This window comes from Saccopteryx bilineata, chromosome 4, assembly GCF_036850765.1.
Source record: "Saccopteryx bilineata isolate mSacBil1 chromosome 4, mSacBil1_pri_phased_curated, whole genome shotgun sequence".
In the NCBI taxonomy this organism is placed as follows: domain Eukaryota; kingdom Metazoa; phylum Chordata; class Mammalia; order Chiroptera; family Emballonuridae; genus Saccopteryx; species Saccopteryx bilineata.
Window position 1 is genome coordinate 47971412 of NC_089493.1, and position 26033 is coordinate 47997444.

The 26033-nt window shown below is 46.6% G+C and overlaps 1 protein-coding gene across 2 annotated transcripts in view; it reads left to right on the top strand.

Annotated features, from left to right (window-relative positions):
- Positions 1 to 26033, top strand: part of NID2 (nidogen 2) — a 62783-nt gene that overhangs the window by 31319 nt on the left and 5431 nt on the right. For both annotated transcript variants that reach the window (XM_066272394.1, XM_066272395.1), the window contains exons 9-15: positions 7141 to 7284; positions 8275 to 8403; positions 9674 to 9817; positions 16397 to 16516; positions 18064 to 18294; positions 22597 to 22818; positions 23450 to 23619. In XM_066272394.1, coding sequence (XP_066128491.1) covers positions 7141 to 7284; positions 8275 to 8403; positions 9674 to 9817; positions 16397 to 16516; positions 18064 to 18294; positions 22597 to 22818; positions 23450 to 23619 — 1160 coding nt within the window. The remainder of the gene's footprint in view (positions 1 to 7140; positions 7285 to 8274; positions 8404 to 9673; positions 9818 to 16396; positions 16517 to 18063; positions 18295 to 22596; positions 22819 to 23449; positions 23620 to 26033) is intronic.

Sequence of the window (26033 nt, forward strand, 5' to 3'; positions counted from 1 at the left end):
AGATAATGATGTTAAAAGCACAAGCAACAAAAGAAAAAAATAGATAAATTGGATGTCATCAAAATTAAAAACTTTTGTGCTTCAGAGGACATTATCAAAAAAGAGAAAATAGCCTGACCAGGTGGTGGCACAGTAGATAGAGCGTTGGACTGGGATGCCCAGGACCCAGGTTCAAGATCCTGAGGTTGCCAGCTTGAGCGCAGGCTCATCTGGTTTGAGCAAAAGCTCACCAACTTGGACCTAAGGTCACTGGCTCGAGCAAGGGGTTACTCAATCTGCTGAAGGCCCGTGGTCAAGGCACATTTGAGAAAGCAATCAATGAACAACTAAGGTGTCACAATGCGCAACAAAAAACTAATGATTGATGCTTCTCATCTCTCCGTTCCTGTCTGTCTGTCCCTGTCTATCCCTCTCTCTGACTCTCTCTCTGTCTCTGTAAAAAAAAAAAAAATTTACAAAACATGTTTAGTAAGGGATTTGAATCTAGACTATATGAAGCCCTCTTATAGCTTAATAAAAAGAAATAATCCAAGAAAAAGATAGGTAAGAATTATGGATAGATATTTCTCTGATTCTTCATGCAAATGTCCAGTGAGCACATAAAAATGATGCTTAACATCATTAATTATCAGGGAGACGAAAGTCAGATCCACAGTGAGATACTACTTTACATGCATGTGGGTAGATAAAATTAAAAAGAAAAACAGGTAAGTGTTAGGAAGGATGTGGAGAAATTGAAAGCCTCCTACATTACTGGTGTGAGTGTAAAATGATATAGCTACTGTGGAAAACAGTCCAGCAATTTTCTCAAAAAGTTTAACACAGAATTACAATTGGAGCAATTCTATTTCTAGCTATATACTCAAGAGAAATGAAAACTTACATCCCCACAAAAACTTGGATGTGAATATGCATAGCAGCATTATTCATAATAGCCAAAAGGTGGGAAAAACCTAAATGTCCATCAGTTGATTAATGGATTTTTAAAATGTCATATATTCACACAGTGGAATATTATTAAACGTAAAGAGGGGATGAAGACTAGTACATGTTACAATGTGGATGAACTTTGAAAACATGCCGAGTGAAGGTAACTAGTCATAAAAGACAAGATATTGCATGATTCCATTTATATAAAATGTCTGGAATAGGCAAACCTACAGAGACAGACATAGATTAGTGGTTGCCTAGGGCTGAGGAAATGATAGGGGAATAGGCAATTGATAACTAAAGGGTTCAAGGTTTCTTTTTTGGGGGAGGGAGATTAAAATGTTCTAAAATTGATTGTGCTGGCAGATGAGTGCACAACTCTGTGACTATACTAGAAACCATTTAATTGTGCATTTTTTATTTTTAAAAATTTCCATTTGTATGGAATGTGCACTACAGATGGGTGAATTGTATGTTATATGAATAATATCTTAATTTTTAAAAAGTATACAGGAAAAACCCTAACTCTAAAGCAGTGGTTCTTATACTTCAGTCAGCAGTAGCCTCACCTGTGTCGCTTGATAAAAATGCAAATAAGCCTGACCTGTATAGTGGTGCAGTGAATAAAGTGCTGACTTGGAATGCTGAGGTTGCCGGTTTGAAACCCCGGGCTTGCCTGGTCAAAGCACATACAAGAAGCAACTACTAGGAATTGATGCTTTCCACTCTCCTCCACCCCTTTCTCTCTCTCTAAAATCAATAAATAAAATCTTTAAAATAAATACATAAATAATGCAAATAAAAATATTAGACCTATCAAGGCATCAAAGGACATGAGGAACCTTACCTGCATGTTGCTAAGAAGCAGTCTGAAAAGGCTACATAGTGCATGATTCAAACTATATGACCTTCTAGAAGTGGCAAAACGATACAGACAGTAGAAAGATCAGTGGTTGCCAGGTGTTCAAGGAGGGGAGGGAGGAGAGGGATGAATTGGTGGAAAACACAGGATTTTGGGGGCAGTGAAGCTATTCTGTACTATTCTGTAATGGTGGATACATGTCATTATACATTTCTCAAAACCTACAGAATGTATAACAACACAGTCAGCCTAATGTACACTAATAATAACGTTCCAGTGTTGGTTTAGCAGTTACAACAGAGGTACAAGTATATGAAATGTTAATGAAAGGAAACTATGCAAATTAGAGCAGAAGGGGGGATGGAATATGTACTTTCTGCTTAGTTCTTTTTTGTAAACCTAAAAATGTTCTAAAAAATAAAGTATATTCATTAAAAATAATATTCTAGGCAAGCCAGTGGATGAGCCTGTGAAGTCAGGGAACTCTACAGATAGGAAATGATATTGTCAAATCAAGGGGACATTTTCATTCTGAAAACCAATGGTAGAGCTTTATTCTAGAATGCAAGAGGTTCGTGAGGAGAGAGATAATGTCTCCCTCATTCAGCTCCATGTTGAGACTGTTGAGCCCAGAATTGGTTTCTGGGGCGATTATTATAGAAATGACAAATGATTATGTGATTTATCACTGGAGGGGAGGGCTCCGTGAGCCTCCTCCATCTTTGTCTGCAAGTGTCACTTCGGCAATGTAACAGGAGATTAAGGTCAGAGGACTAGACTCTTATAGGATGACTTGTAGAGGTGACTTAAAATGAGGACCCCGAGTTTGCCGGTTTGGGAAGGAGGTTGGTTTGGTTTTAGGGAACTTGGATGGGGCCTGGGCATTGGGTGTCCAAAGGTAGGACTCTAAGGTAGTGAATTAAGAGCATGAAAGTGTCACTTGATATTAGAGAAACAAGCACATCAGAAGGTTGGAAAAGATTGTTATTGCCGATTTCTCAAGGAGAGATTTAAACAAAAACAACCAGGGAAAACATTCTTCACCTCTGAATGTGCAGTCCAGCCCAGCCCTTCCCTGAGTGTAGGTGTTGGATCTGTGGAAACGGCGATGAACAGAAAGAGCCTCCCAGGCTGCAGTCCTGTTCTGATTCCAGAGTCGTAGGGAAGAGATAGACCTCTGGGTGTATTTTTCCTCGAGACCTACCCCATGGGAGCAACAAAAGGTCAGAGAAAACCAGCCAGCTGGCAGATACCAAGTGGCTAATTTGTCTTTAGGATTTTATATGATTTTCCCTTCCACTACAAGTTTAATAATAACAATAATAATAGCAAAGGATGGTTTACTTGGTGCCAAACACGAAGTGCCTTCATGAATCAACTCAATCTCCACAACAACTTCGACCCTGTAGGGAGATTATTACCCCATTTTACAGAGACTGAGTTGCAGACGTGAAGAAGTTTGCCCAGTCACAGCTGGAGGGTGGCGAGTGGGACTCAAACCCGGGCACTGGCTGCGGAGCCCACTCTTAACGCCTCCTGGACTCCGCTGCGCTAGGGGCTGCTCATAATTTAGACTGAATTTTACAAGAGGGAACATGTATTTTAACCCTGTGTGTTTGTATCCTGCTTCACCCACCCCTACAGAAAACAGCAGCACTGTTCAGCCTCCCTGAATAAGAGAAAACGCGGAGGGGGTGTGCGGACGGGGAGGGGCGGGGCGGGGGTAGACAAAAGAAAATCTAAAATAAAAAGGACAAAAAGAAAACCTCTTTTTCTTTCCCCTCTCAGTACCTAGCAGTATCTTCTTAAGAATTTCTCACTTTTTCTGGAGGGAGCGGTTATCTGGTTGGAATGTGTGTGAAACAGCACAGTTGCCCCTCCCCCATGTGGGAACTCCTGGCTTCCCAGGGGTTGGGGGTGCTGCCGTCTTCCCAGCGAGTGCTCCCAGCCTCCCAGTGCCCCCAGTCCCCAGCCCTCCCGCCCAGGGTCAGAGCTGCAGTATGGGCCAGCGGACTCCTGCCCTCGCTCCCACTTTGCTGCTCCTTGGGGTGAGTTGAGGAGACTTTGGGCAGAGGGCCCCCCCCCCCCGGCACTGAAGCTGAACGGGCTGTTCCTTTAAGGAAAACCGCTCTTCTCTTCTTGATTAAATGAGTAAATTAGTTCCAGACCTACTGTCAGAGAGTCAAGCTGTTTAAGAGAGTGAGGGTGAAATTGAAAATGTCTTAAGAAGGATACTGCTATTCTTTGCTTACTATAATAGGAGAAAAGCTAACAAGCCATAGAGAATGAATAGGCACATGGTTTTAGAAATGTATTTTTAAAATAGTGGCTTTGAAAAACAGATTCAGTAAACAGGGCCCTGTGCTCAGAAGGGCTTTAACACTTGGTTTAATGCCCTGCTGTTGTCTTCTTGAAACAGTTAATTTGGACAAAGGGTTTGACGTTTTTCTTTTGTGCTGGGCTCTGCATATTATGTGGCTGGTCCTGTCAGTGAAGGGGATTTAGATCAGTATCATGTAATTGGGGACCTTTTTTCCTGAACTTCAGGTAAGCCGATGTATCCTGTCCAAGTTTGCAAAACAACTTTTGTGCTGCATTTTTCTTTCTATGCCTGGCAGGGTGCTAAGCTCTTAGATGTTCACTAATCTCTGCTGGCATGTGCCAAGGTGAAAAATTGGTGTCAGCAAGTACTGAACAGGAAGGCTAAGTAATAGTATTCATAAATTAAAACATTTCAGAGCTCACGTGCCCCTTTGGCTAGGCAGGCCAGGCACATTGTACAGAACCCTCTCCTAAAATGGAGAAATAATAATGGGGGAGAATCAGGCTCTTGTTTTACATGGGGCCTCCAGCGAGGACATGACCCTGCTGTTGTTAACTGTAACACAGGCGGGGGACTGACTCACGAGCTTGGTCTCCACTAGTAAGTTAACCCGGTGACCACAGCCTCAGTGCTGCGCGCTCTGTCCTGTCTGCCAAGAGGGAGGGATGAGGGGCGTCCAAGGGGGTCTGCGTGATTTGGGGGGCTGGGCTTACGCTGGCATGCTTAAAGTTCATTAGGTTTGGAAGGTGCTGGAGCCATTTGGTGGTCCTCTTCTCTTGGCAAGGATGCTATTACTCCAGCCAGTGTCATTGAGGTGAACCAAGGATAAATCCATGGCCTTCCTTTAAAAAAAAATTTTTTTTTTTAGGCCATAATATGGGACTCAATACCCTGAGAATATTCTACTATGGGAACACACTGTGATGCTTCTTATAAAGCAGATGAAAGGAGTTCCCCAGAAAGCAAGGCTGCCCCATCAGGGACACAGCCAAAGCATCCCAGTTCACAGCAGAAAGCTGGGAGAGTCCTGGTGCGGGCCATGGGGCAGGGCCTGGGGAGGTGGCCAGGTGTCCTGAAGGTCTGAGAGGAAGTCCATTCTGTGGGGCAGGCGACAGCAGCATGCAACTGGGTCCAGACAAGGCGTTAATTAGGGCGGGCGGGCCCACCCACACGAGGCAAGGCAGGTGAGGAGACGTGGGGGAGATAGAAATGACAGGGAATCCAGAAGGAGCTTGGAAGTGAAAGCAGGCGGTACAGCCGCAGTCTGTCTACAGAAGCCCACATGCTAGTTTCTGGGGAAGTGAGGGAGCTGCTGACAGCCAGGCAGGACTTGGAGTGCACTAAGCTGGCTGTCAAGACAGGAGTCAGGCACAGAAATCTAAGGCAGAAGCCCAAGTTGTCATGACGTAGATGGAGCCCCCTTGGTAGCAGAGATGGCTGGGTATAGAGCCTGGTGGGGCTCCTGAAGTCTTTCCAGTGTAAGATCAGAATTAATTCTAGGGATTGAAACAAAGATAAAACCTCAAGTGGGGAGGAAGAAGGATCACAGTCACTGGGTAGGCCTGCCCGGGGGAATCGCTTTTCATATACATTGTGTTGGGTTTTCTTTATTCTTTTCAACAATTCTAGAGACATAAGCATTATTTGTACTCTTATTTTATACCTGAGGAAGCAGAGAAGTAATGGATGTACCCATGGTTCATGGATTTATCCCATTTAGGCATTTGGGGCTTGTTCCAACACCGTCATCTCTGTACCCTTGGCTTAGACTAGATAACTCGATGACGTTCCTTCGGTTGTGGTTGTAGCAAAGTGCTGGAGAGCATGGTCTCTGGAGCAGACTGCCCGGCTTTCGTCCCAGCTCCACCCATCTCTTCTGGCTGCAGTAAAAATGAAGATGATGATGATACCTTCCTCACAGTGTAGTCATGAGGATTTAATGGGATGGTACATAAAGGGTTTAGAACAGTGCCTGGTACATAGCTCAATAAGCATAACTTATACTCTATCTAGACATAAAATTATTATTATTTTTTTTTTTTTGAGAGAGAGAGAGAGACAGGATGGGAGAGAGAGGGTGAGAAGCATCAACTCGTAATTGCTTTCACTTTAGTTGTACATTCTCCTGTGTGCCTTGACCAGGGCCGTGCCAGTGTCCTCTTGCTCATGCCAGCACCTCGGGCTTTTCCCTGCCAGCAACCTTTGAGCACAAGCAGGCGAGGTTTGGGATCATGTGGACGATTCCCCTGCTCAAGCCAGTGACCCCACATTGACGAGCCTGCGCTCAGGGCCAGCGACCTTAGCATTCCAGGTCGCCGCTTTATCCATTGTGCCACCACGGGTCAGGCTAGAAATAAAATTATTAAGGGAAGATTTCACATGTTAACAGTCATCACTACCCAGTGGATGGATGGGCCCATGGTAAGGTTGATCCTAAAAAATAAACACTGCAAAAGTCATTCCCCTCTGTTTTGTAAAAGTAGGATATTCTCATGAATTGAATTTCGACTTACAGTGGATTTAGTGAGAGACTGATCAATTTAGAAGCAGAAATTTTGGGTCTGAGTTCTTGCTGCACCATTTCCTGGCTTTGTGAGCTCAGGCAGTTTTTCCCAAATCTCTCACTTACTTTCCTTACCTGTGAAAATTACTGATAATGGGGATGACAGCCCATCTCATAAAATTACCCTAAGAATCACATGAAATAATAGCCCAAACATTTTAAAATAAAAGATTGTCATGTATTGGATATTTTCATTCCCTGGACACAAACCTACCATAAGCGAGAAAAGGCTAGTTGAATGTAGAGTAGACAAGAGGAAGCCATTCTGGGACTTTCAGCTGCAACGTGGATCATCCCTGCTAGCACTGGGCATTAATAATTTAGCAAGGTTGCCATGTGGGCCCCAAATACAGACAGGTGTACAGTTAGTTCTAGCAACTCTTGATCTCCTTCCTTTTGTGCCATTCTCTTAGCAACAGCTGAATTGTGCTTTTTGTTTCTATTTCCTCTCTACCCACACAGAGGACTCAGGCCCCACACCAGTGAATCCTTGCTACGATGGGAGCCACGCATGTGACACGACAGCTCAGTGCCATCCAGGGTCAGGTGTAGACTACACCTGCAAATGCGCCTCTGGGTACCAGGGAGATGGACAGAGTTGTGTGGGTAAGAGCCAGACTCTGTGTTCTTTCATGGGGTTCTTCAGCACTGTGTTTATAGAAGACAAATGTCTGTCTTCTTAATGATCTCCCTTGATCATGAGGTGGTTTGAAACCTAAGGTGTATTCTGGTTAGGTTTGAGACGACAGTTTGGAAGTGGGTTTTGGGATGGGAGTGTGAAAAGAAGACCCCTATTGCAATTCCTGCATAGTTTGAGTTTTTAAGTTTTATCATTTTAAGCCTGTATTAAGCATTTCTGACGTTTGCTAAAAAGTGCATTTTTTTTTTCTGAAGTGAGAAGAGGGGAGGCAGAGACAGATTCTCACATGCACTCAACTGGGATACACCTGGCAAGCCCACTAGGGGGCAATGCTCTGCCCATCTGGGGTGTTGCTCCATTGCAACCCGAACCATTCTAGTGCCTGAGGCAGAGGCCATGGAGCCATCCTCAGTGCCTGGGCCAACTTTGCTCCAATGGAGCCTTGGCTGTGGGAGGGGAAGAGAGAGATAGAAAGGAGAGGGGGAAGGGTATGAGTGCTTCTCCTGTGTGCCCTAGTCAGGAATTGAACCTGGGACTTCCACATTCCATGCCAAAACTCTACCACTGAGCCGACCAGCCAGGACAAAAGTACATTTTTTTAAACATATTATATCCCCCAAAGCAGCAGTAGGAATTTCTTGACATTTTAAAAGAAACATTGTCTCAGTGTATTTTTCTTCTAAATGTTCAGTATCTTTTAAACATTTTAAAAAGTTTTCAAAATATTTTTTCAAAATACATTTCATAGCTCATACTTGAAACATTATTTGTAATGATCAGCAACATGCATCCATATCTGGTGCTTGGAAATCCTGCATTTTGACTCCTGTTTAGTCCTTCAGCTGTTAGTCCCATTGAGACCTCATCGTGATGAGAAAACATTGAGTTTTCAGATCTTCTGCTGTGTTAAGCACTCTTGAGTTAAGAAGCATTTTTATGTTCTTATTTCTTCCTAGATGTAAATGAATGTGCAACTAGCTTCCATCACTGTGGCCCCAACTCTGTGTGCATCAACTTGCCGGGGAGCTACATGTGTGAGTGTCGAAGCGGTTACAGGTTTGCAGAAGACCAGCACACTTGCATCTGTAAGTGCCAAAATCATTTCTTTTTTTGGCCAAAATGGCGCTGAACCTAGTTCTTTGATTCAGTGATGTTTCCACGTCTGCTACACAGAAGCTCTGCTCTATGGTTTTTCTAGAAATTATATACTTTTCATTCAAATAACCCAAAGCGATGGCTCAGTTCAGCCCTGAAGGTTTTTTTTTGGAGGGGGAGGGGGAAGAGGTTGTTTGTTTTTTTGTTCCTTTATTTGTTTTTCTCTATGAAGATACTTTTGGTTTGGAGATATTGAGGGATGATCGCCTCAGTTGGGATTCCTGTGTGTCTTGATATTTGGTTTAATTATGTAACAAGACTATGGATCTCCTTAATAAATAACAACAGCTCTAGATAGAAGTCAAATATTTCTCAAGTTAGGATGAAATAGATTTGTAATTGAAAGATGCTTTTCCCAATTGACTAGCCAAAGAGCCCCATCTATAACAAAATACCCTTGTCTAGCATTGCCCCCCCCCCAAAGCAGTAGATCCAAAAGAGCTAGAATTCCACATTCATCCATTGGTAGAGTTAGATGATATTGGGGAAAGCACACTTGTCAGTCCAGTGGGGTGAAGCAGCAGCAGCGATTACAGAGAGCACGCGTGTTTAACGATTGTTCTGGGAAGTTAGCAACTTGAATCAGGACTGTTTGGATCAGGGGTAGTCAACCTTTTTATACCTAACACCCACTGTTGTATCTCTGTTAGTAGTAAAATTTTCTAACCACTCACTGGTTCCACAGTAATGGTGATTTATAAAGTTGGGAAGTAACTTTACTTTATAAAATTTATAAAGCAGAGTTACAGCAAGTTAAAGCATAAAATAATAATTACTTACCAAGTGCTTTATGTCGGATTTTCACGAAGTTTGGCAGAATAAATCTTTATAAAACAACTTACTATAGTTAAATCTATCTTTTTATTTATACTCTGGTTGCTCCGCTACCACCCACCATGAAAGCTGGAACGCCCACTATTGGGCGGTAGGGACCAGGTTGTCTACCACTGGTTTGGATGATCTTCTTGCCTCCTGTTTTAACCACAAACCCAGACTGGCATTTCTTGAATTATATTGTGCACACAAGCCACTAGTGATCTTGCTAAAATTCAGCTTCTGACTCCCTGGCTCTGGAATGGGGCCTGAGAACCTGCATTCTGGTGCTCCAGTACTGTTGGTACGCAGGTCACGCTGTGAAGAGCAAAGCTCACCCACTGGCAGCCTGAACTTTTGGACATCCTTGCCTTCTTCTCTTTTTAGTGATTGCCCCGCCCCGTAACCCCTGTGAGGATGGCAGCCACACCTGTGCTCCCGCTGGCCAGGCCCGGTGCGTTCACCATGGAGGCGGCACCTTCAGCTGCGTCTGCCTGCCTGGCTATGCTGGCAGCGGGCACCAGTGTGCTGGTGAGTACCAGTGGCTCAGCTGCAGCAGCGATGGGACGTCACCTCGGGTGGGACCTGGTTTAGAGGGGGCCTCTCCCTGCCTGTGACTCACATAGCTTCGGAATTGCAAAAAGAGAAAGAGGAAAGGTGTCCTTTGAGTCAAAAGAGGCGCTTAGGGAGAGCTCCCTTGGACTAGAACGTTGTTGTGCATCTGTGGTTGTTCTTGATGGGGACGTGCCTGGCGCGCTGGGGAGCCACACCAGCTGGTAACCTTCTGAAGGTCCTCGGAGCCTCGAATAGGCTGGAGGAGCTTTGGGAAAGTCATATATTCTCCTGGTAGAATGTCTTCTTCTTTTCATCTCTTTAGTTAATGGTTTAATCTAACACTTTCAGTTGTGCCTAGTTTTTAGTTGTTTTCCCCCTCCTTGAAGTAGTATTTTAAGCAATATCTAAACACTCGTATAATTCTTTGTCTCTAATTTTTTCCCACTTTTCTCTCTCTATAGAGATCGATAGATGATAGATAGATAGATAGATAGATAGATAGATAAACTCCATAGGTATAAAAGAATGTTAACACATACCTAAGTATTCAAAACTTTTCTCTCAGAAATCTACCTTTAAGACTTAATACTGTATTTTATAAAATCACTACACCAGAACACAGCACTAACTGTTCAGATTTAACTTAGAAATAATGTGTGAGGTAGTTTCTAAAAAACGAGGCATAACACTATGGGTATAAATGTTCTTAAAACTGGGATTGGTAGTAGTTTAATCTAAGGATTATTCAATGTAAATCTACGTAATCCACTGAAGGTTTTCAAAATATACCCAAGAGCATGTGATTGAATTGAAACTCAACTTCATGCTGTCTGTTCATTAGTATTATATAATATACACAGATTATGGCACAAGCAGACACTGAGAGTGAGAGAGTGGTGGGAAGAGGATCGGAATGGAGGAGTGCCTCTCCTGGGAACATAAACCTGAAAGGCAGGCCGTTCCCCGCTCCTTGAATGGCTGCTTGTGTCTGCCACTGTGCACCTGGGCTCACTGAGTCACGTGCTAAGAACAGACTTGTAACTCCTATAGCTCTGTAACAGGTCCAGACACCCGGGCTCCCTCCCTCCTCACCAGAGGTTTGATTCTCATCCTTCTCCCACTCCTTTCCCTTTGGTTCAGCAGGACTGACTGACTGGACCCGAAAACTGAAGCCATATGTTACTGACAGACCAGATGTGTCAGGGCAGCCCCGCCCTCCTCTCCTCCCCAGATGTGGACGACTATTTGGTCTCGTCTGAATCTCGCTCTTTAACCAATTAATGTTTCCCCTTCTGTACAGAAGCTCTGCTTATGGTTTTCTTAAACACACAGTTTATGTTGGAATGGCCTAAAGCTGTGTCTCCGTTCAGGCCTGCTTCCTCCTATCCCCTCCCCCCCCCCCCAAAAAAAACACCCCAGCTTTAGACAGAGCTCTAGTGTTTCTCAAATTAGAATGAGGTAGATTTGTAATTCACAGATGCTTGTCCCACTTGACCAACCAAAGACCTCTGTCTATAATAGAGGGGCTCTTTATGGATGGGGGTGCCCTGTACAGGTGTGGAGGGTCGGGGTGAGGAGCACAGACTCCTTGCTGAGGCTGAGCGCCGCAGTGGGAATAATGCTTTTTCTGTCCTTGTGGAACTTGTCATTCAGTTCAATTTAACACACCACTGGTTTTGAGAAATGAGACTGCATAGAGAAAAAATCTTGTCAGTAGAATTTCATATTCAAACATCCGGCTGCTCAGGTCAACAGAGATGGTGCTTGTCAAGTATTTAGTTTCTCAGGTCTTTGGTTTAAAGCAAAGTGGTTGAAGCTAATTGCAGCCTAGATGTGATGAGTGTTTATCCACAGAATGTTAATTGAAGTTAGATGCTTCTTTGCTGTAATCCTTCTCTTCTCCTTCTTTTATCTTCTAGTCTGTCCTGTAAGACTTGACTTACTTCTCTTGTTCTCTGCTTTTAGAATTCTCTCAGGCACCCACAAATTTAAAAATACGCCAGACCTATCATTTGCTTTTCCAGTGTGTTAATTATCTATTGCTGTATAACAGAGCACCCCCAAAATATGGCTACTTAGAACAGTGCACGCTTATCTGTAGGTCAGGGGCCTGGCTTAGGTGGGTCTTCTGCTTAGGACCCTCACAAAGCTGCAGTCAGGGGGTCTGGCAGGCTTGAGGTATCATCTGAAGGACCAGCTGCGGAAGGAGCCACACATGGTTATTGGCAGGATTCAGTTCCTTGAGGGACTGTTGGAATGAGAGCCTGAGGTCCTTGCTGGCTGCTGCCTGGAGGTGGCCGTCAGGTTATTGCCACATGGACCTCTCGGACAAGGAAGCTGACTTCATCAAAACCAAGGGCAGAAACTCTGCTAGCCAGATGGAAGTTATAGTCACAAAAATGCCATCCTTTCAAAATTATTTTTGTGTATCGGTTAGAAGCAAATTACTCAAGGGAAGGGGGAATCACACAAGGCTGTGAACCAGGAGGGAGGAGGGAATCTTTGGGGCCACCTGGGAGTCTGCCTCTCACAGTCAGCTGCCATGTGGTTGCCTTCCAAACTTTCAGACTGTGGCCGTGGAGAGCGAATAGTCAGTTTCCTAAAGACCTAGGCTATGCGTAAATCAGACTGGGCTAACCATGAAGGTGACTTGCAGCACAAGGAAGTGTGTGTGTGTCTGTGTGTCTATTTGTGTCTGTGTGTGTCCCAGTGATAATAGAGAAAATAGAGAACAATGGAGATGAAAGCTTTATTTCTTTTTAATTCCACAGAACTAGCAATAAATGGGTGCATGGGTTTTTCTCCAGCTAGTTTGTTTAAAACTTGGTTCCCTGGAGAGGCTGCACTTGGCTTTAGGTTCTCAATCTAGCCTGAGCCACTAGCAGGAACTACTTTCCCCAAGCAGAGTTGGAGTGTGCCTCGCTTCCTTCAGTCTAGATTGAGTTCAGCCCTGTATTGGTAAGAGCTGGCTATTTTTCAGGTACGGTTGTCCCTATAGATCTGTGGAGACTTTGCTGGGCATAAAAACAGATTTCTTGAGTTGGAATATTTCCAGGGAGGAGCAAGTGTGAGTTGAGGAGCTGGGTTCCAAGTGGCCCATTACCCAGAGCCATTGTCGCTCAGGAGCAACATGAGGGGAAGGTGCTTGGTTTTCTGTTCTAAGGACATGATATTGAGTAAGGTATGGAAAGTTGGTGCAGCCACAGGAGGAGAAGAGAACAAGACTGAAAAGGAAGAAGTTTGTTATTCTCCTAAGTCCCAGAGAGGAGTTCATTGTGTGCTGTGCAGGGCCACAACCAGCAGAGTGCTTGACCAGATGGGTGGGGAGTGGGAACAGTGGGCTGAAGCCTTTATTGGGTCCTGAGTGGGAGGGAGGTTAATTGGCACCAGGAGATTTCACAGCATGGTTTGACAGAGCAGACAGGGAGGGGAAGGGGGGAGCTAGAGTCCATTGGTTGGGTTTGTTTTGAAGCGATTACAGCTGGTTTTGGGTGTAGGCTCCGAATTAGAGAAGTCACAAGAATGTTGAAGCACCAAGACATGAACTCAAAAAGTGGAGGATTTTTAACACTTTTCCCAAACAGGTTTTTTTGCCCACTTAACAGATGGTAGAAAGGAGAACTATGCTGAGATTGTGCCATCCTTTGTTATCCGAGTAGTGAAGGAGCTCGCCTGTGCCTTGACCATCGTTGTCTCCACCTCAGTGTTCCAACAGCCCCTGAGGACCCCTGACAGTGATTGTTAAGCATAAACGCACCCCGCTCCCCTAGGATACAAGCAGAGCTCCTCCCTGGGCAAGGGACCAAAAGTCTTTCCATACTTTCTCTCCTGGCACCTGACCTCCTGTGAAGTAAGGAAGAGTCCTTCGCTACAGAAAAGCTCCTATTCCCCCTGGACCCGCAGTGGCTGTGCTCCTGAGGGGGATTGCCTGCTCTGAGCTTGGCCCCTGGGGTGGCTGACCGCACCCCAGTTTTCTCTGGTGGTTTGAGGTCCTCCAAGGAGGTGTGAGGGACAGCGCTTCAGGGAGCTTTAACCCTCTCCAGCTCTGGGGGGACAGGGTTTTCTCACTTGTGATGCTTTGGGTCTCTTCAGGGGATTTCTCCCTATTGGTCACTAGGACAGTTACCGTCTTCCCACGACTGCGGTGTCTGTCAGCAGGCTGGCTGCTCTTTTTGGTCTGATCAGACTTCTAGGCCACAGGCTTGAAGAACCTGAGTAACTTGGGAGCTCTGGGGAGTCCCCTCTCAGTTCAAAAATAATCACAAGGAGCTGACCCAGGGGTTCTAGAAATAGGCCCTGTGTCTCAGGAATTCCTGCTTCCTGTCATGGTCCGCTTGCTGTTAACCATGAGAAGTACTGTTAGCGTATGTGTATTATGAATAGCTTTAATTTCCGGCATTTAGCTGGATGTTAATTTTTACAGATTTGGTTTTATAGCCTCTTCCAGGCCCAAGGAACTGGATGGTCTCACCAGCTTTGCCCAACTGAGAATTTGAGTTGGGCTTTAGAAGAGACATGAGTGCCAACGTCTGGGATAATTAAATAGGACAATAGAGAACTCACATTCATTAGATTGGAGATAAGATGTTTGTTGTCATTGTTTTCATTTGGTTTATTTTGGGATAACTGAAGAGCTAACCAGAAAACCTTGTTTGTAATCTTGCAGGTGAATTTATACTATATTTCTGCCTTTGACATTAAACTTGATTGTGTTGAGCATTCAGAAATTTTTTGGACTTAAGGGAACTAATTTATGTTGACTCACCTCCCCAAAGACTGGGGGTAAGCAGATTATCAATTTGCTAACTGTAATGTAAGAGATTCCTCTCCTCTGAAGAGGAACTCTGTGTCAAATGTCCAGTGCGTCTGCTTCCGGGTGCCAGGGGCCCCTTGGTCATGGGAAAGTGGCTCAGTGAGAGTGTGGTCACAGCCAGGGCACTGATAACCCTGGGCGAGGTTCTGTCTGGGTCGTGGGAAACTGGGCAAGGAGCCACGTGTGTCCTTAGCCAACTCACATCCAAGTCTCTAGCGTCCCAGGTTGGATGTGGCCTGGCTATGGGCAGTGCCAAATTGTTGCAATTCGCTTCTTCTAGGCTGTTCTCTAGGTTTCATACTGATCACCCCGTCCACATCTTTTCCTGTTAACACATTTTGAAAACAGTTTTTGGATGTCATTGCGGATGTGACTATTTTCAGTGGCGCCTTGATCAGACCTACACCCTTATCCTCCCCTTAACTCTGGAAGGCTTCCTGTCCCTGAAGACAGCTTGTTTCACCTGCTGGACACTGGTTTTAACAGTGACTCTCAGAGATGGTTTTATTTTTTTCTTTGTTTTTGTTGGCGGGGGGAGGGGGGATGCCTTGCTATTGCCAGCATGTGCTGATTTTACAAAAAAAAAAAAAAAGAATATAAGTTGGCTTTTGTTTGAAGTGTAAGAAAACTGTAGTTTTTGGAACTATGAAAATTCTCCTGGTACTGGGTAGAGAGCGTATGTATGTGGTGGGAGGTGGGGGGCATCCTGAATTGTTCGTACTTTATAAGCCAGAGAAATTTAAATTTTTAAAAATGTGTTGTTTCAAAACCTGTGATAATATTTTTCTTATTCTTTTTCTTCTGAAAGTGGGAAGCAAAGGAGATTTTTGATGAACTGGGCACACTAAACAGTAGGACTCTTTTTTTTTCTTCTTTTGACAGAGTCAGAGAGAGAGTCAGAGAGATGGACAGATAGGGACAGACAGACAGGAAGGGAGAGAGATGAGAAGCATCAGTTCTTTTGCGGCATCTTAGTTGTTCATTGATTGCTTTCTCATATGTGCTTTGACTGGGGGGTGGACTACAGCAGAGCTTGTTGACCCCTTGCTCAAGCCAGTGACCTTTGGGCTTAAGCTAGTGACCAAGGGATCGTATCTATGTTTCCACACTTAAGCTGGTGAACCCATGCTCAAGCCGGCAACCTTGGGGTTTCAAACCTGAGTCCTCCACGTCCCAGTCCAATGCTCTATCCACTGCACCACTGCCTGGTCAGGCAGTAGGACTCTTGATTAACCAAGTTTTAACTAACTTAGAAGTTGACAAAGCAACTGGGGCCCCCTGACCTCTCTGCATCTATATAGCTCAGTGCCACAGGAAAGTGGTACCAACAGCCAGAGGGAAAAACCACTATTACATGTATTTATTGTAGTCTTACTGAAAGGAAATGAATGATTTATAGTCTAAAGGTTAGTTCACGGGTACTAACTTCCTGGACTTTGCTAGAGAGGAAAGCTGCTCTAGAACTATACGGCAGGATCTGCTTTTCTGAGAGACCTCACGTTTGATTTTTACACTGAACATTCTAGTGGACCAACTCACATAGTCCTCCCTCCTCTCCCCTCCCTTTTTCTTTTTTGGCTTGCCTTTCAATGTCAGGATATTTCTGTTCATGCCCAGAGGTCTTCGGGAGTTGACCCCCATGGTTGATCCTCCTGTACTAAAGGCCAGGTAGTAGCACTGATTGAATGCAGTGATGTCATCCTGTCTCCCCCACCACCCTGTCCCTGTTCTCACCTCTGCAGATGTTGATGAATGCTCGGAAAACAGATGCCACCCCTCGGCTACCTGCTACAATACCCCTGGCTCCTTCTCCTGCCGCTGCCAACCTGGCTATCGTGGGGATGGGCTTCAGTGCACACCCGGTAAGGTTTGGAGGCCAGATTAGGTGCAGAGAGTTCCCAGCTCCTGCGGTGCTGTTTTCTACGGCACTTCAGCACCCCCTCAATTTATGCAGGTCTGACCTGCAGTTAGTGGATCTCAGGCTCTGGATTTTTTCATCAGTTACTTCCAGCTGCTCGGTTTACTGGGTAGTTCAGAGTATGACCCTTCAAATGTCCTACCTAGTAGCAGTTCTGGTTAACTTCCCTAGTGATCTATTTTGCTTTGATAAGTGTGATTTAGAAAAAGTATTGACGTCGGCCTAGCGTGCGGAGGACCTGGGTTCGATTCCCGGCCAGGGCACATAGGAGAAGCGCCCATTTGCTTCTCCACCCCTCCGCCGCGCCTTCCTCTCTGTCTCTCTCTTCCCCTCCCGCAGCCAGGGCTCCATTGGAGCAGAGATGGCCCGGGTGCTGGGGATGGCTCTGTGGCCTGTGCCTCAGGCGCTAGAGTGGCTCTGGTCGCAACATGGCGACGCCCAGGATGGGCAGAGCATCGCCCCCTGGTGGGCAGAGCGTCGCCCCTGGTGGGCGTGCCGGGTGGATCCTGGTCGGGCGCATGCGGGAGTCTGACTGTCTCTCCCTGTTTCCAGCTTCAGAAAAATGCAAAAAAAAAAAAAAAAAAAAAAAAAAAAAAAGAAAAAGTATTGAGATTAAGTTTCCTAAACAGGAGTCCTACGGGCTAGAGAGCTGGAAGCGAGCTTCCATGTGGCTCCTCTAGTACTTGGCCAGCAGGGTGCAATCTGGTGATAGCCACTGACCAGGAGCTTCACAGACTCCAACTCCGGACCTCAGGGGATGAACAGAGCTTTACTTATTTCTCCAGTCTCTTGGGATGTTTGGACAGAAGCCATGGTTGCTCTTCATTTTATCCAGACAGCAGTAGGGGCTGGCGGGTGGAGGAGGAGGGGCCATATTACAGTGTAGCCTGCCTAGGGACCTCTAGGGTGAGCTGCGAGAGTCGGGATAGTAAGTAGTTGGTGGCAGAGCTAAAAGAAAAGTTTGGGACTCTGAAATCCCAGTAACTTGCTATTTTTCACGCATCATGCTGCCTTCCAATTACAATCTAGAACAGGGGTAGTCAACCTTTTTATACCTACCGCCCACTTTTGTATCTCTGTTAGTAGTAAAATTTTCTAACTGCCCACCGGTTCCACAGTAATGGTGATTTATAAAGTAGGGAAGTAACTTTACTTTATAAAATTTACTAAAGCAGAGTTACAGCAAGTTAAAGCATATAATAATAATTACTTACCAAGTACTTTATGTTGGATTTTCGCTAAGTTTGGCAGAATAAATCTTTATAGAACAACTTACTATAGTTAAATCTGTCTTTTTATTTATACTTTGGTTGCTCCGCTACCTCCCACCATGAAAGCTGGAACGCCCACTAGTGGGCGGTAGGGACCAGGTTGACTACCACTGACCTAGAAGAAAAACCTCAGACAAGAGACCTTGAGGTTGGCTCATAAAACCAGCTGGCTTGCAGTGCCTCTGATTCCTCCTTTATCTCGTCTGCTCCCTCCCGGAAGACACCAACTCAGGACTGAAAACCTGTGAACGTCAGCAGCAAGACGCCCAGGCTCAGCACGCCTATCCCGGCACCAGGATCCACATCCCCCAGTGCGACGAGCAGGGCCACTTCATGCCGCTGCAGTGTCATGGCAGCACTGGCTTCTGCTGGTGTGTGACCCCTGATGGCCATGAAGTCCCTGGTACCCGGACTCCGCCCGGCTCGCACCCGCCTCGCTGTGCACCACCAGGTGAGCCAACCTGGAAAGAAACCTGGGGCCTGGGGAGGCCTGGGGCTTGAGAAGCAGAGTGCACTGGTGGGGGGTAGATTGTAACCCTGGCCCAGACCGTGCAGACTCAGGGCTGCTCCCCCTCCTGTGTGAGCGCCACCCTCTGGCCTAGGAACACGTGAGCGCCACCCTCTGGCCTCCACACACATTCACGTTACAGGGACATAGAGGCATGCCCGTGTGACATGTGATCGCTGTCATGCATTGCACTCCAGCCTCCTAGATCCTTGTCTAGTACAAGACGAGAAGTTGAGATTGTGTAGTCAAGCTGAGGCCACTAGATCTGTTATGGCAGCTCAGAGCTGTTGAGTTAGAGCAGCAATTCTCAACCTGTGGGTCGCAACCCCGGCCGGGGTCGCGACCCACAGGTTGAGAACCGCTGAGTTAGAGGATCTTGCCAGACCAGCCTTTTATCCAAAAGAAAAGCTGCCTTCCCATCTGACTTTATATCGCTTAACTTTGCCTTCTGAATTGTAGGAAACTGTCTGAAGGCTGTTTTAATAGCATTAGGAAAAATAAGTATGTCACTCGTGGATGGGTGCAGCTAGTTAGCTGTCAGCTAATAACCCCAGCCCTCTCAAGCCAGCCCAGCACGTCTGTGGGGAATCACTCTTGTCCAGCTGCCTTCAGAAGAGAGGCAGGACCCTGCTTTGCTAGCCCGCGTGATCTGAGCTGCTGACGGTAGACATGTCTGTCAACATCCGAGTGCTCCCCATCTGGGCGGGGCCTGGCTGTCCAGTGCTCACAGCACATGCCAACCACAGGTTGCTAAGGCAGGTTTCTGTTCCTTGCTGAACTGGTCAGAGATGGGAAGAACTTCAAAACACACACACACAGAGAAGACCTTTATGAAGGAATATAGGATTTGTATGATACTGTTTTAGCCAAAATAATTCCTGTATCAATGAACTTGCTATTCAAAGATCCATTTTTGGTATTCAAAAGGGTTCTATAAATACTAATCTTGGTTTTTAATGTATATCAGTATGAAGAGCTGGAGACTTACTCCAAATTTTGATCCTTTTAGTAATATTAATTGTTATGACCAAGGGCATTAGTGATTTAAAGATACATAGAGGTAAAAACGGGTAATGCTTCATCTAGCTGTTACCTCTTATTTCTCCAGTGATTCTCCTAGATCCTCTTTTCTGTCCTTATTTTTAGGAAAAGATTTTTCAGCCCTCTCCCCTCTAGAAAAAAAAATACAGAGAAATCCTGTTTGACTCATGTCTACTGTTTAAAAAGCCTTGGTTCTAACTCAACTCTAGCTGGAATTTGAAGAAATCAGATGGTTGGGAGTTCCGTAGGGTTCAGAATTCTATTAAATTTATCAAGACAAACATGTAGTAAGGACAGCAATTCGAAAGGGAGTCAAGAGAATGAGAAGCGAATGAGTAAGAGGAGCATGTTCTTGTGGGCAGGCTCTCTACCGTGGCCCAGACTTACCCCTTGGCGCTGGTTTGGCCCTGGCTGCCAATTCTGACTAGTCTTATCTGCATAATGGGGTCAGCTTGAAGGGGGAGAGAACACTTTCTGCCCACGATTTCAAAATATTTAAAAACCCTGCCAACCAGAAACGGAAGAAAAATAAAATCCGTGGTTGGATTGAGAAGTAGCTACAAATAGTAAGGAATGAGAAGGATGCCCATGTGTGAGGTGTGGGGCTGTATCCTTATTCCAGACAGAGAGATGTTCACCCTTGGGTGGTCCCCTGAACCAAGAACGGGCCCTCTGCATTTGGAATGTGGACCTGTGGCAGTATTGGAAACTTCTCCACACGCCCCCTTATGAATGGATGGCAAGTGTTTGAGGAAGTGGCATTTCTCTCTCTGGGTTCATTGAGACACATCTGGGTGAGGAAGTCAGAGTCTTTCCTTGTCTATGAGGTCTTAACAAGAGCTCAGCTTTCCCTGGGTTGTGAGCTGTGGAGACAACCTGAAGGGCACCCTCTGTCCCCCACCTGGTGAGTCTTATAGCTGAGCTGGTTGAGTTTGACCCCTGAGGATTTTGTTCACCATCCCCCTGCTTTCCTAGAGGAATTGTAAGCGCTGGAGCCCAAATGTACTGTTTCTGACATTGCTCTGTGAAGCTGTTGGAGGTTTTGATCTAAAGACTGACATAAAATGACTTGGTTTAAAAGGACTCTTTCTGGTTGAGTTTACAGTGAGGGGCGGGAAGGAGGGTAGAAGCAGGGAAACTGGTAAGAAGGCTATATGGTAGGACCCTGGCACGAGGCGATGGGGCTTGGACCAGGGCAATAGGGGTGGATGTGCTGAGAAGTGGAGGCATCCTGAGTGTGTATTGAAGGCACAGCTGACATTTCTGGACATGCGATGAGAGAGAGAAAGCAAGCAGTCCAGGGCGATTGAACCTGAGCAATGGAAAGGCAATTTACTAATAAGGAAAAGTCCAGGAACCCAGTTTTTATTTGTTCTCCTCTGAGATTTGTTCTACATCCGTATAGTGGTATCAGGAAGTTGACCAAATGATTCTTCACACCGTAGGCTCCGAGTTTCAGGAAATAAAGCAGGACCAGCACTTTCTCTTCTAGTTCCTGTAGGTAATCCTCCCCTAGCTGGCCGTGCAAGTTATCTCGGCAGCTGTAGCGCAGCCCTCTCAGACTGCCTCGATGGTCCTGTGGGGGCAGCCTAGGAGTGTTGCAGGCGGTGAAACTGCTCTGCCAGAGAAGCTAACAGGACTTTAAACGTGGTGGTGAGCTGGGAGGGAGGGAGGAGAGGGGTGGATGCTGGAGAGGGGACACAGAACAACACGGTGGGAAGCCGGAGCCTGCAGAAAAAAGGTTCCGCTTTGAGACAAGCCTGGGAGTAGTATGACCAGGGGACTTCTGGGAACTGGAAGGTTGGAACAGTCAGTATTGAGTTGTTTGCCACACACCACCTCTGCTGTGCTCCCATAAATAAGGTGACTATTTTACAATGAAAAGGAGGACAAAAATAAATAGAAGAAAAAATATCATAAATAAAAGAAACATTTTATTCATTGCAACAATACACTATGATAAATGCATAATAAAAACATTTGTAGCCCTGGCCGGTTGGCTCAGTGGTAGAGCGTCGGCCTAGCGTGCGGAGGACCCGGGTTCGATTCCCGGCCAGGGCACACAGGAGAAGCTCCCATTTGCTTCTCCACCCCTCCGCCGCACTTTCCTCTCTGTCTCTCTCTTCCCCTCCCGCAGCCAAGGCTCCATTGGAGCAAAGATGGTCCGGGCGCTGGGGATGGCTCTGTGGCCTCTGCCTCAGGCGCTAGAGTGGCTCTGGTCGCAACATGGCGACGCCCAGGATGGGCAGAGCGTCGCCCCATGGTGGGCGTGCCGGGTGGATCCCGGTCGGGCGCATGCGGGAGTCTGTCTGACTGTCTCTCCCTGTTTCCAGCTTCAGAAAAAAAAAAAAAAAAAAATTTGTAATATTTTATATTGTAATCGTGCTTACATGCCTATTAATTTTTAATAATTGTAAGAAAAAAGTACTCATTTAGATACAAATATGTCACATCACATGCAATGGATTGACTCTGTATTGATCGAATACGGACATTTACAGATTAGTCTTCTAGTATCAAAAAGGAGGACATGTAGGACACTTTTCGAGGGAGGACGGAACTTAACAAAAGGACTAGCCTCCCTAAGGGAGGACGATTGGTCACCTTACCATATACCAGTTATGGTAAGTTAAGACTTTCACTCGATATGGTCTTCAATGGACAGATACTGAGGGCCACACAAGTTAGATGTTCAGTAATGCTATCTAAGACAAACACTAGTCAGCTGGTCTGAAGTTAACCCTCTCAGATGCAGGCCCTAGAGTTTGAAGCAAGTGGGAAGGAATAAATATTGGCTTTAAGCATCATATAAGCCACTGAGCCACACACGTGTTCTGTTAGCAGAGGCCCTGGGCCTGGTGGAGCGGTCTGCGTGGGCCTCTCCTGTCCGGAGAGAGATCTTCCCCCTGCCCAGGCTGAGTGAGCTGTGCAGCCCTGACCTTAACCTCTTTTTCTTTCCTGATGTGGCGGGGCCTCGTGGGAAGACAGGAGTGTCAAGACCACCGCCCCCCCCCCCTCCCCGATTCCCGTGGAGAACTTCTTAGAGCACTTGACTGCTCTGGTCCAGCCTTCAGAGGCTTGGCCACGGCCTCGCTAATGCACACCAGGAGGAGGGAGGCCAGGAGGCCAGGCATGGGGATCTTGAGCTATACATACTGCCCTCTGTCCTTGGCTTACAAAGGTTTTTCTGTCCCATTTGCTCAGCGCCCACCCGGAGGCCCCGGACCGTCTGTGAGCGCTGGAAGGAAAGCCTGCTGGAGCACTATGGCGGCGTGCCCAGGGACGACCAGTATGTGCCCCAGTGTGATGACCTGGGCCACTTCACCCCCATGCAGTGCCATGGGAAGAGTGACTTCTGCTGGTGTGTGGACAGAGACGGCAGAGAGGTGCCGGGCACCCGCTCCCAGCCAGGCATCGCCCCGGCGTGTAAGCACTCAGGGACAGCCCTCACTCACCTCAGCTGCACCTGAGGCTTCTCAGTGGGGGCTGGGGGGCCTGTCGGCTGTGCCCGAAGGTGGGCAGACAAGGGGTCAACAGATCCAGTGAAGAAAGTCACTGCCATGCTGTGTGGATTTATAATCTGATCCACCCAACATCCCAATTTGGATTCACTGTTTGGTTTTGTCACTAGCAGTTTCTGTAATTAGCACATCTGGACCTCAGGTCAGCATGCAGCTGCTCCCCTGCCCCAGCCCATGGTGAAAGGGGACACATGTCACCCTAGGGCCCCAAAGAGAAGCTGACACAACACTGGCTCTGGTTTTTTTTTTCCCCCTTAAAAAGAAGAAAAAGCCCTGCTTTGATCTGAGGGAAATGTGTTGTTGTCTTCTTCCCTAGTAATTGGCAGTGATTTACATAATTGATCCTTGAAAAAAAAAAACACCCCAAGAAATTAGAATTTCTTTAAAGGAACATCTGGATCACATCTGTCTAGGTTTAAGAACTTTTGCTGGTTTTGGAGCCTCTGGTCTATAGGAAAGTAACTTGTCTTCTCTCTCTCCAACCACCGTTTCCTTTCCTCTCCCACCTCACACCGTTCTCCTCTGTCTCATGGCAGGTATACCCACGGTGGCTCCACCTGCGTTCCGGCCCTCGCCCCGGCCTGATGTGACCCCGCCATCTGTGGGCACCTTCCTGCTCTATGCCCAGGGCCAGCAGATTGGCTACTTGCCCCTCAATGGGACCCGGCTTCAGAAAGACGCGGCCAAGACCCTGCTGTCACTGCATGTAACGTGGACTCCTGTGGGGCAGAGCTGCACGGGGCTCTCAGAGCTGGGGAGGGGCCTGAGATGGAGCAAGGTCTGGGTGATTTCTGGGCTGCAGTCTGTCTTCATGGGCCTGACACCAGCACCACAGAAAGTGGGGCTCTCTGTTGCCGGGAGTCGTGTATGACTGACCAAGGCTGCCGCCCCATTGGTTCCTGTGGTGTCAGATACGTGGGGACAGGCCATTTCAGAGCTGCCAGGGTCCTGAAGCAGCATGATGACCCGAGGGAAAACCGACAGCTTCTTTTTTTTTTAATTCATTTTAGAGGAGAGTGAGAGACGGGGAGGGGGGGGGGGGAGCAGGAAACATCAACTCCCATATGTACCTTGACTAGACAAGTGCCTGGTTTTTTGTTTTTTACAGGGACAGAGAGTCAGAGAGAGGGATAGATAGGGACAGACAGATAGGAACGGAGAGAGATGAGAAGCATTAATCATCAGTTTTTCATTGTGACACCTTAGTTGTTCATTGATTGCTCTCATATGTGCCTTGACCGGGGGCCTTCAGCAGACCGAGTAACTCCTTGCTGGAGCCAGCAACCTTGGGTCCAAGCTGGTGAGCTTTTTGCTCAAGCCAGATGAGCCCGTGCTCAAGCTGGCGACCTCAGAGTCTCGAACCTGGGTCCTTCCGCATCCCAGTCCGACGCTCTATCCACTGTGCCACTGCCTGGTCAGGCAAGTGCCTGGTTTTGAACCGGCAACCTCAGCGTTCCAGGTCGATGCTTTATCCACTGTGCCACCACAGGTCAGGCCTGACAGCTTCTTAGCCCCAGTCCCCAGGGTTTTTCATGCCCCAGACACTTCCAGAGATCTAGAAATCAGAAGGGCAGGCATGGCTACAGGGTGTGGTTTCCGTGGTCAGTGGGGAATCCCAGGTGGAAACCCCGTAAGTCTGCCTCACTGTTGCAGCCCCGTCCCTTCCCATTTTGGTTCTTTTTTCACCTTCTCCTGGGTCCATCATAGATGACCTGAGGAGAGTGTGGTGCTGGAAGAGGCACGGACTGGGCTTTCCCTCAGGGAGGCCGCAGCCCCTGGGCAGCCTCTCTGTTGTCAAGGCACTCCCTTTCTGAGGAGGGATTTCTTCTCTGAAGTGGAGGAGAAGGGAGTTCACCAGAAAGGCAGTGACCCTGAGAATGGGAAATGGTCCGATTCCATTTCTAAACTTCACGCCCCAGGTACTGGCTCATCTATGAAGAATGGGCCAGTGTCCATGTTTACATTTACTTCTGCTGAACTAACTCCTTATCTGGTTCTAAAGTAGTGTAGAAGCAGCTAGTATTCAGAAAAAGATGTGGGTTTTTTTTTCTTTCCCTCCTTTTTAAGATTTAAGTCTTTATGTGTGTTTTTTGGCAAACACTAGCATGCTCTTTTGTTACAGTTTCTCTAAGAGGTAGAAACTCAAGTTCTCTCTCACAAGCGCGCCACCTGTTGATGCTAGCCATGCCGAATGGCTTCGCTGCGTCTCTGAGCTGGCCCCTGACGAGGGCAGGGCGGTGGTTGTGGTGATGGTGGCGGAACTGAAACGGAAATGGAACATGGGTTATAAGCACAAATTGGGGAAATTTACTTAAAACTGAGACTTTCCCCCCAAACACCTTTGAAGTCATTGCATGGGTTAATGGAAGCCCAAATGGATGTGTACTCTTGCCTGAGACAGATGACTTTTTAGCTCCGAGATAAAATTATATTTGACCTTCAGCGCCCCGCCCCGCTCCCATGTAAGATATTCACCTTTCCACAGGAGCCAAACCTGCTGGTAGTGTTTCTTGTACTGACTCCTCTCCCGGAGACACAGGGCAGGCCAGCCCCAGGCTTTGTTAGGCAAGCAGGAGCTGGTGTGACCTCAGGGATGGCCAGATGGCCCCTAGATGCTGGCTTTGCACAACTGCTGGGCTTCTCAAAGCAGGAATCTGGGTCGGAAATGGAATGAAGCAAGTACTGTGCAGACTTTTGGAAAGAAACCCACAGACTCAGCATTTTAAAAAAGATTTTGTAATTTATTTAGCAATAAGGAAGGAGGGGAGACCTCTCTAGCCAGAAGCTGGATGACCACCATTCCCCCAGTTCCTGAATCCAGACTTTTCCCCCCTAAGAGTATAACCAGAGAATTGCGTTACAGTGAGTGGCAGAGTTGGGGCGGGGGGTCAGGGTATTTGCACTTCAGCTAAGGAGAGATTTCATATCACTGGGTAGGGGAGAGTAGGTTTTGCTGATGGTGGCAACTTTTAGAATGTCTTATTCAAAAAATGCTGATATCATTTGAAAGGAGTAACAGATTTTGCCCAGTAAAATATTAAGACCTTACTTTGCTGAGACTAACGATTGTCCTCTAATCACTGAATGGGCCGATTTTTTTTTCATGAAGTCACTTTTGTT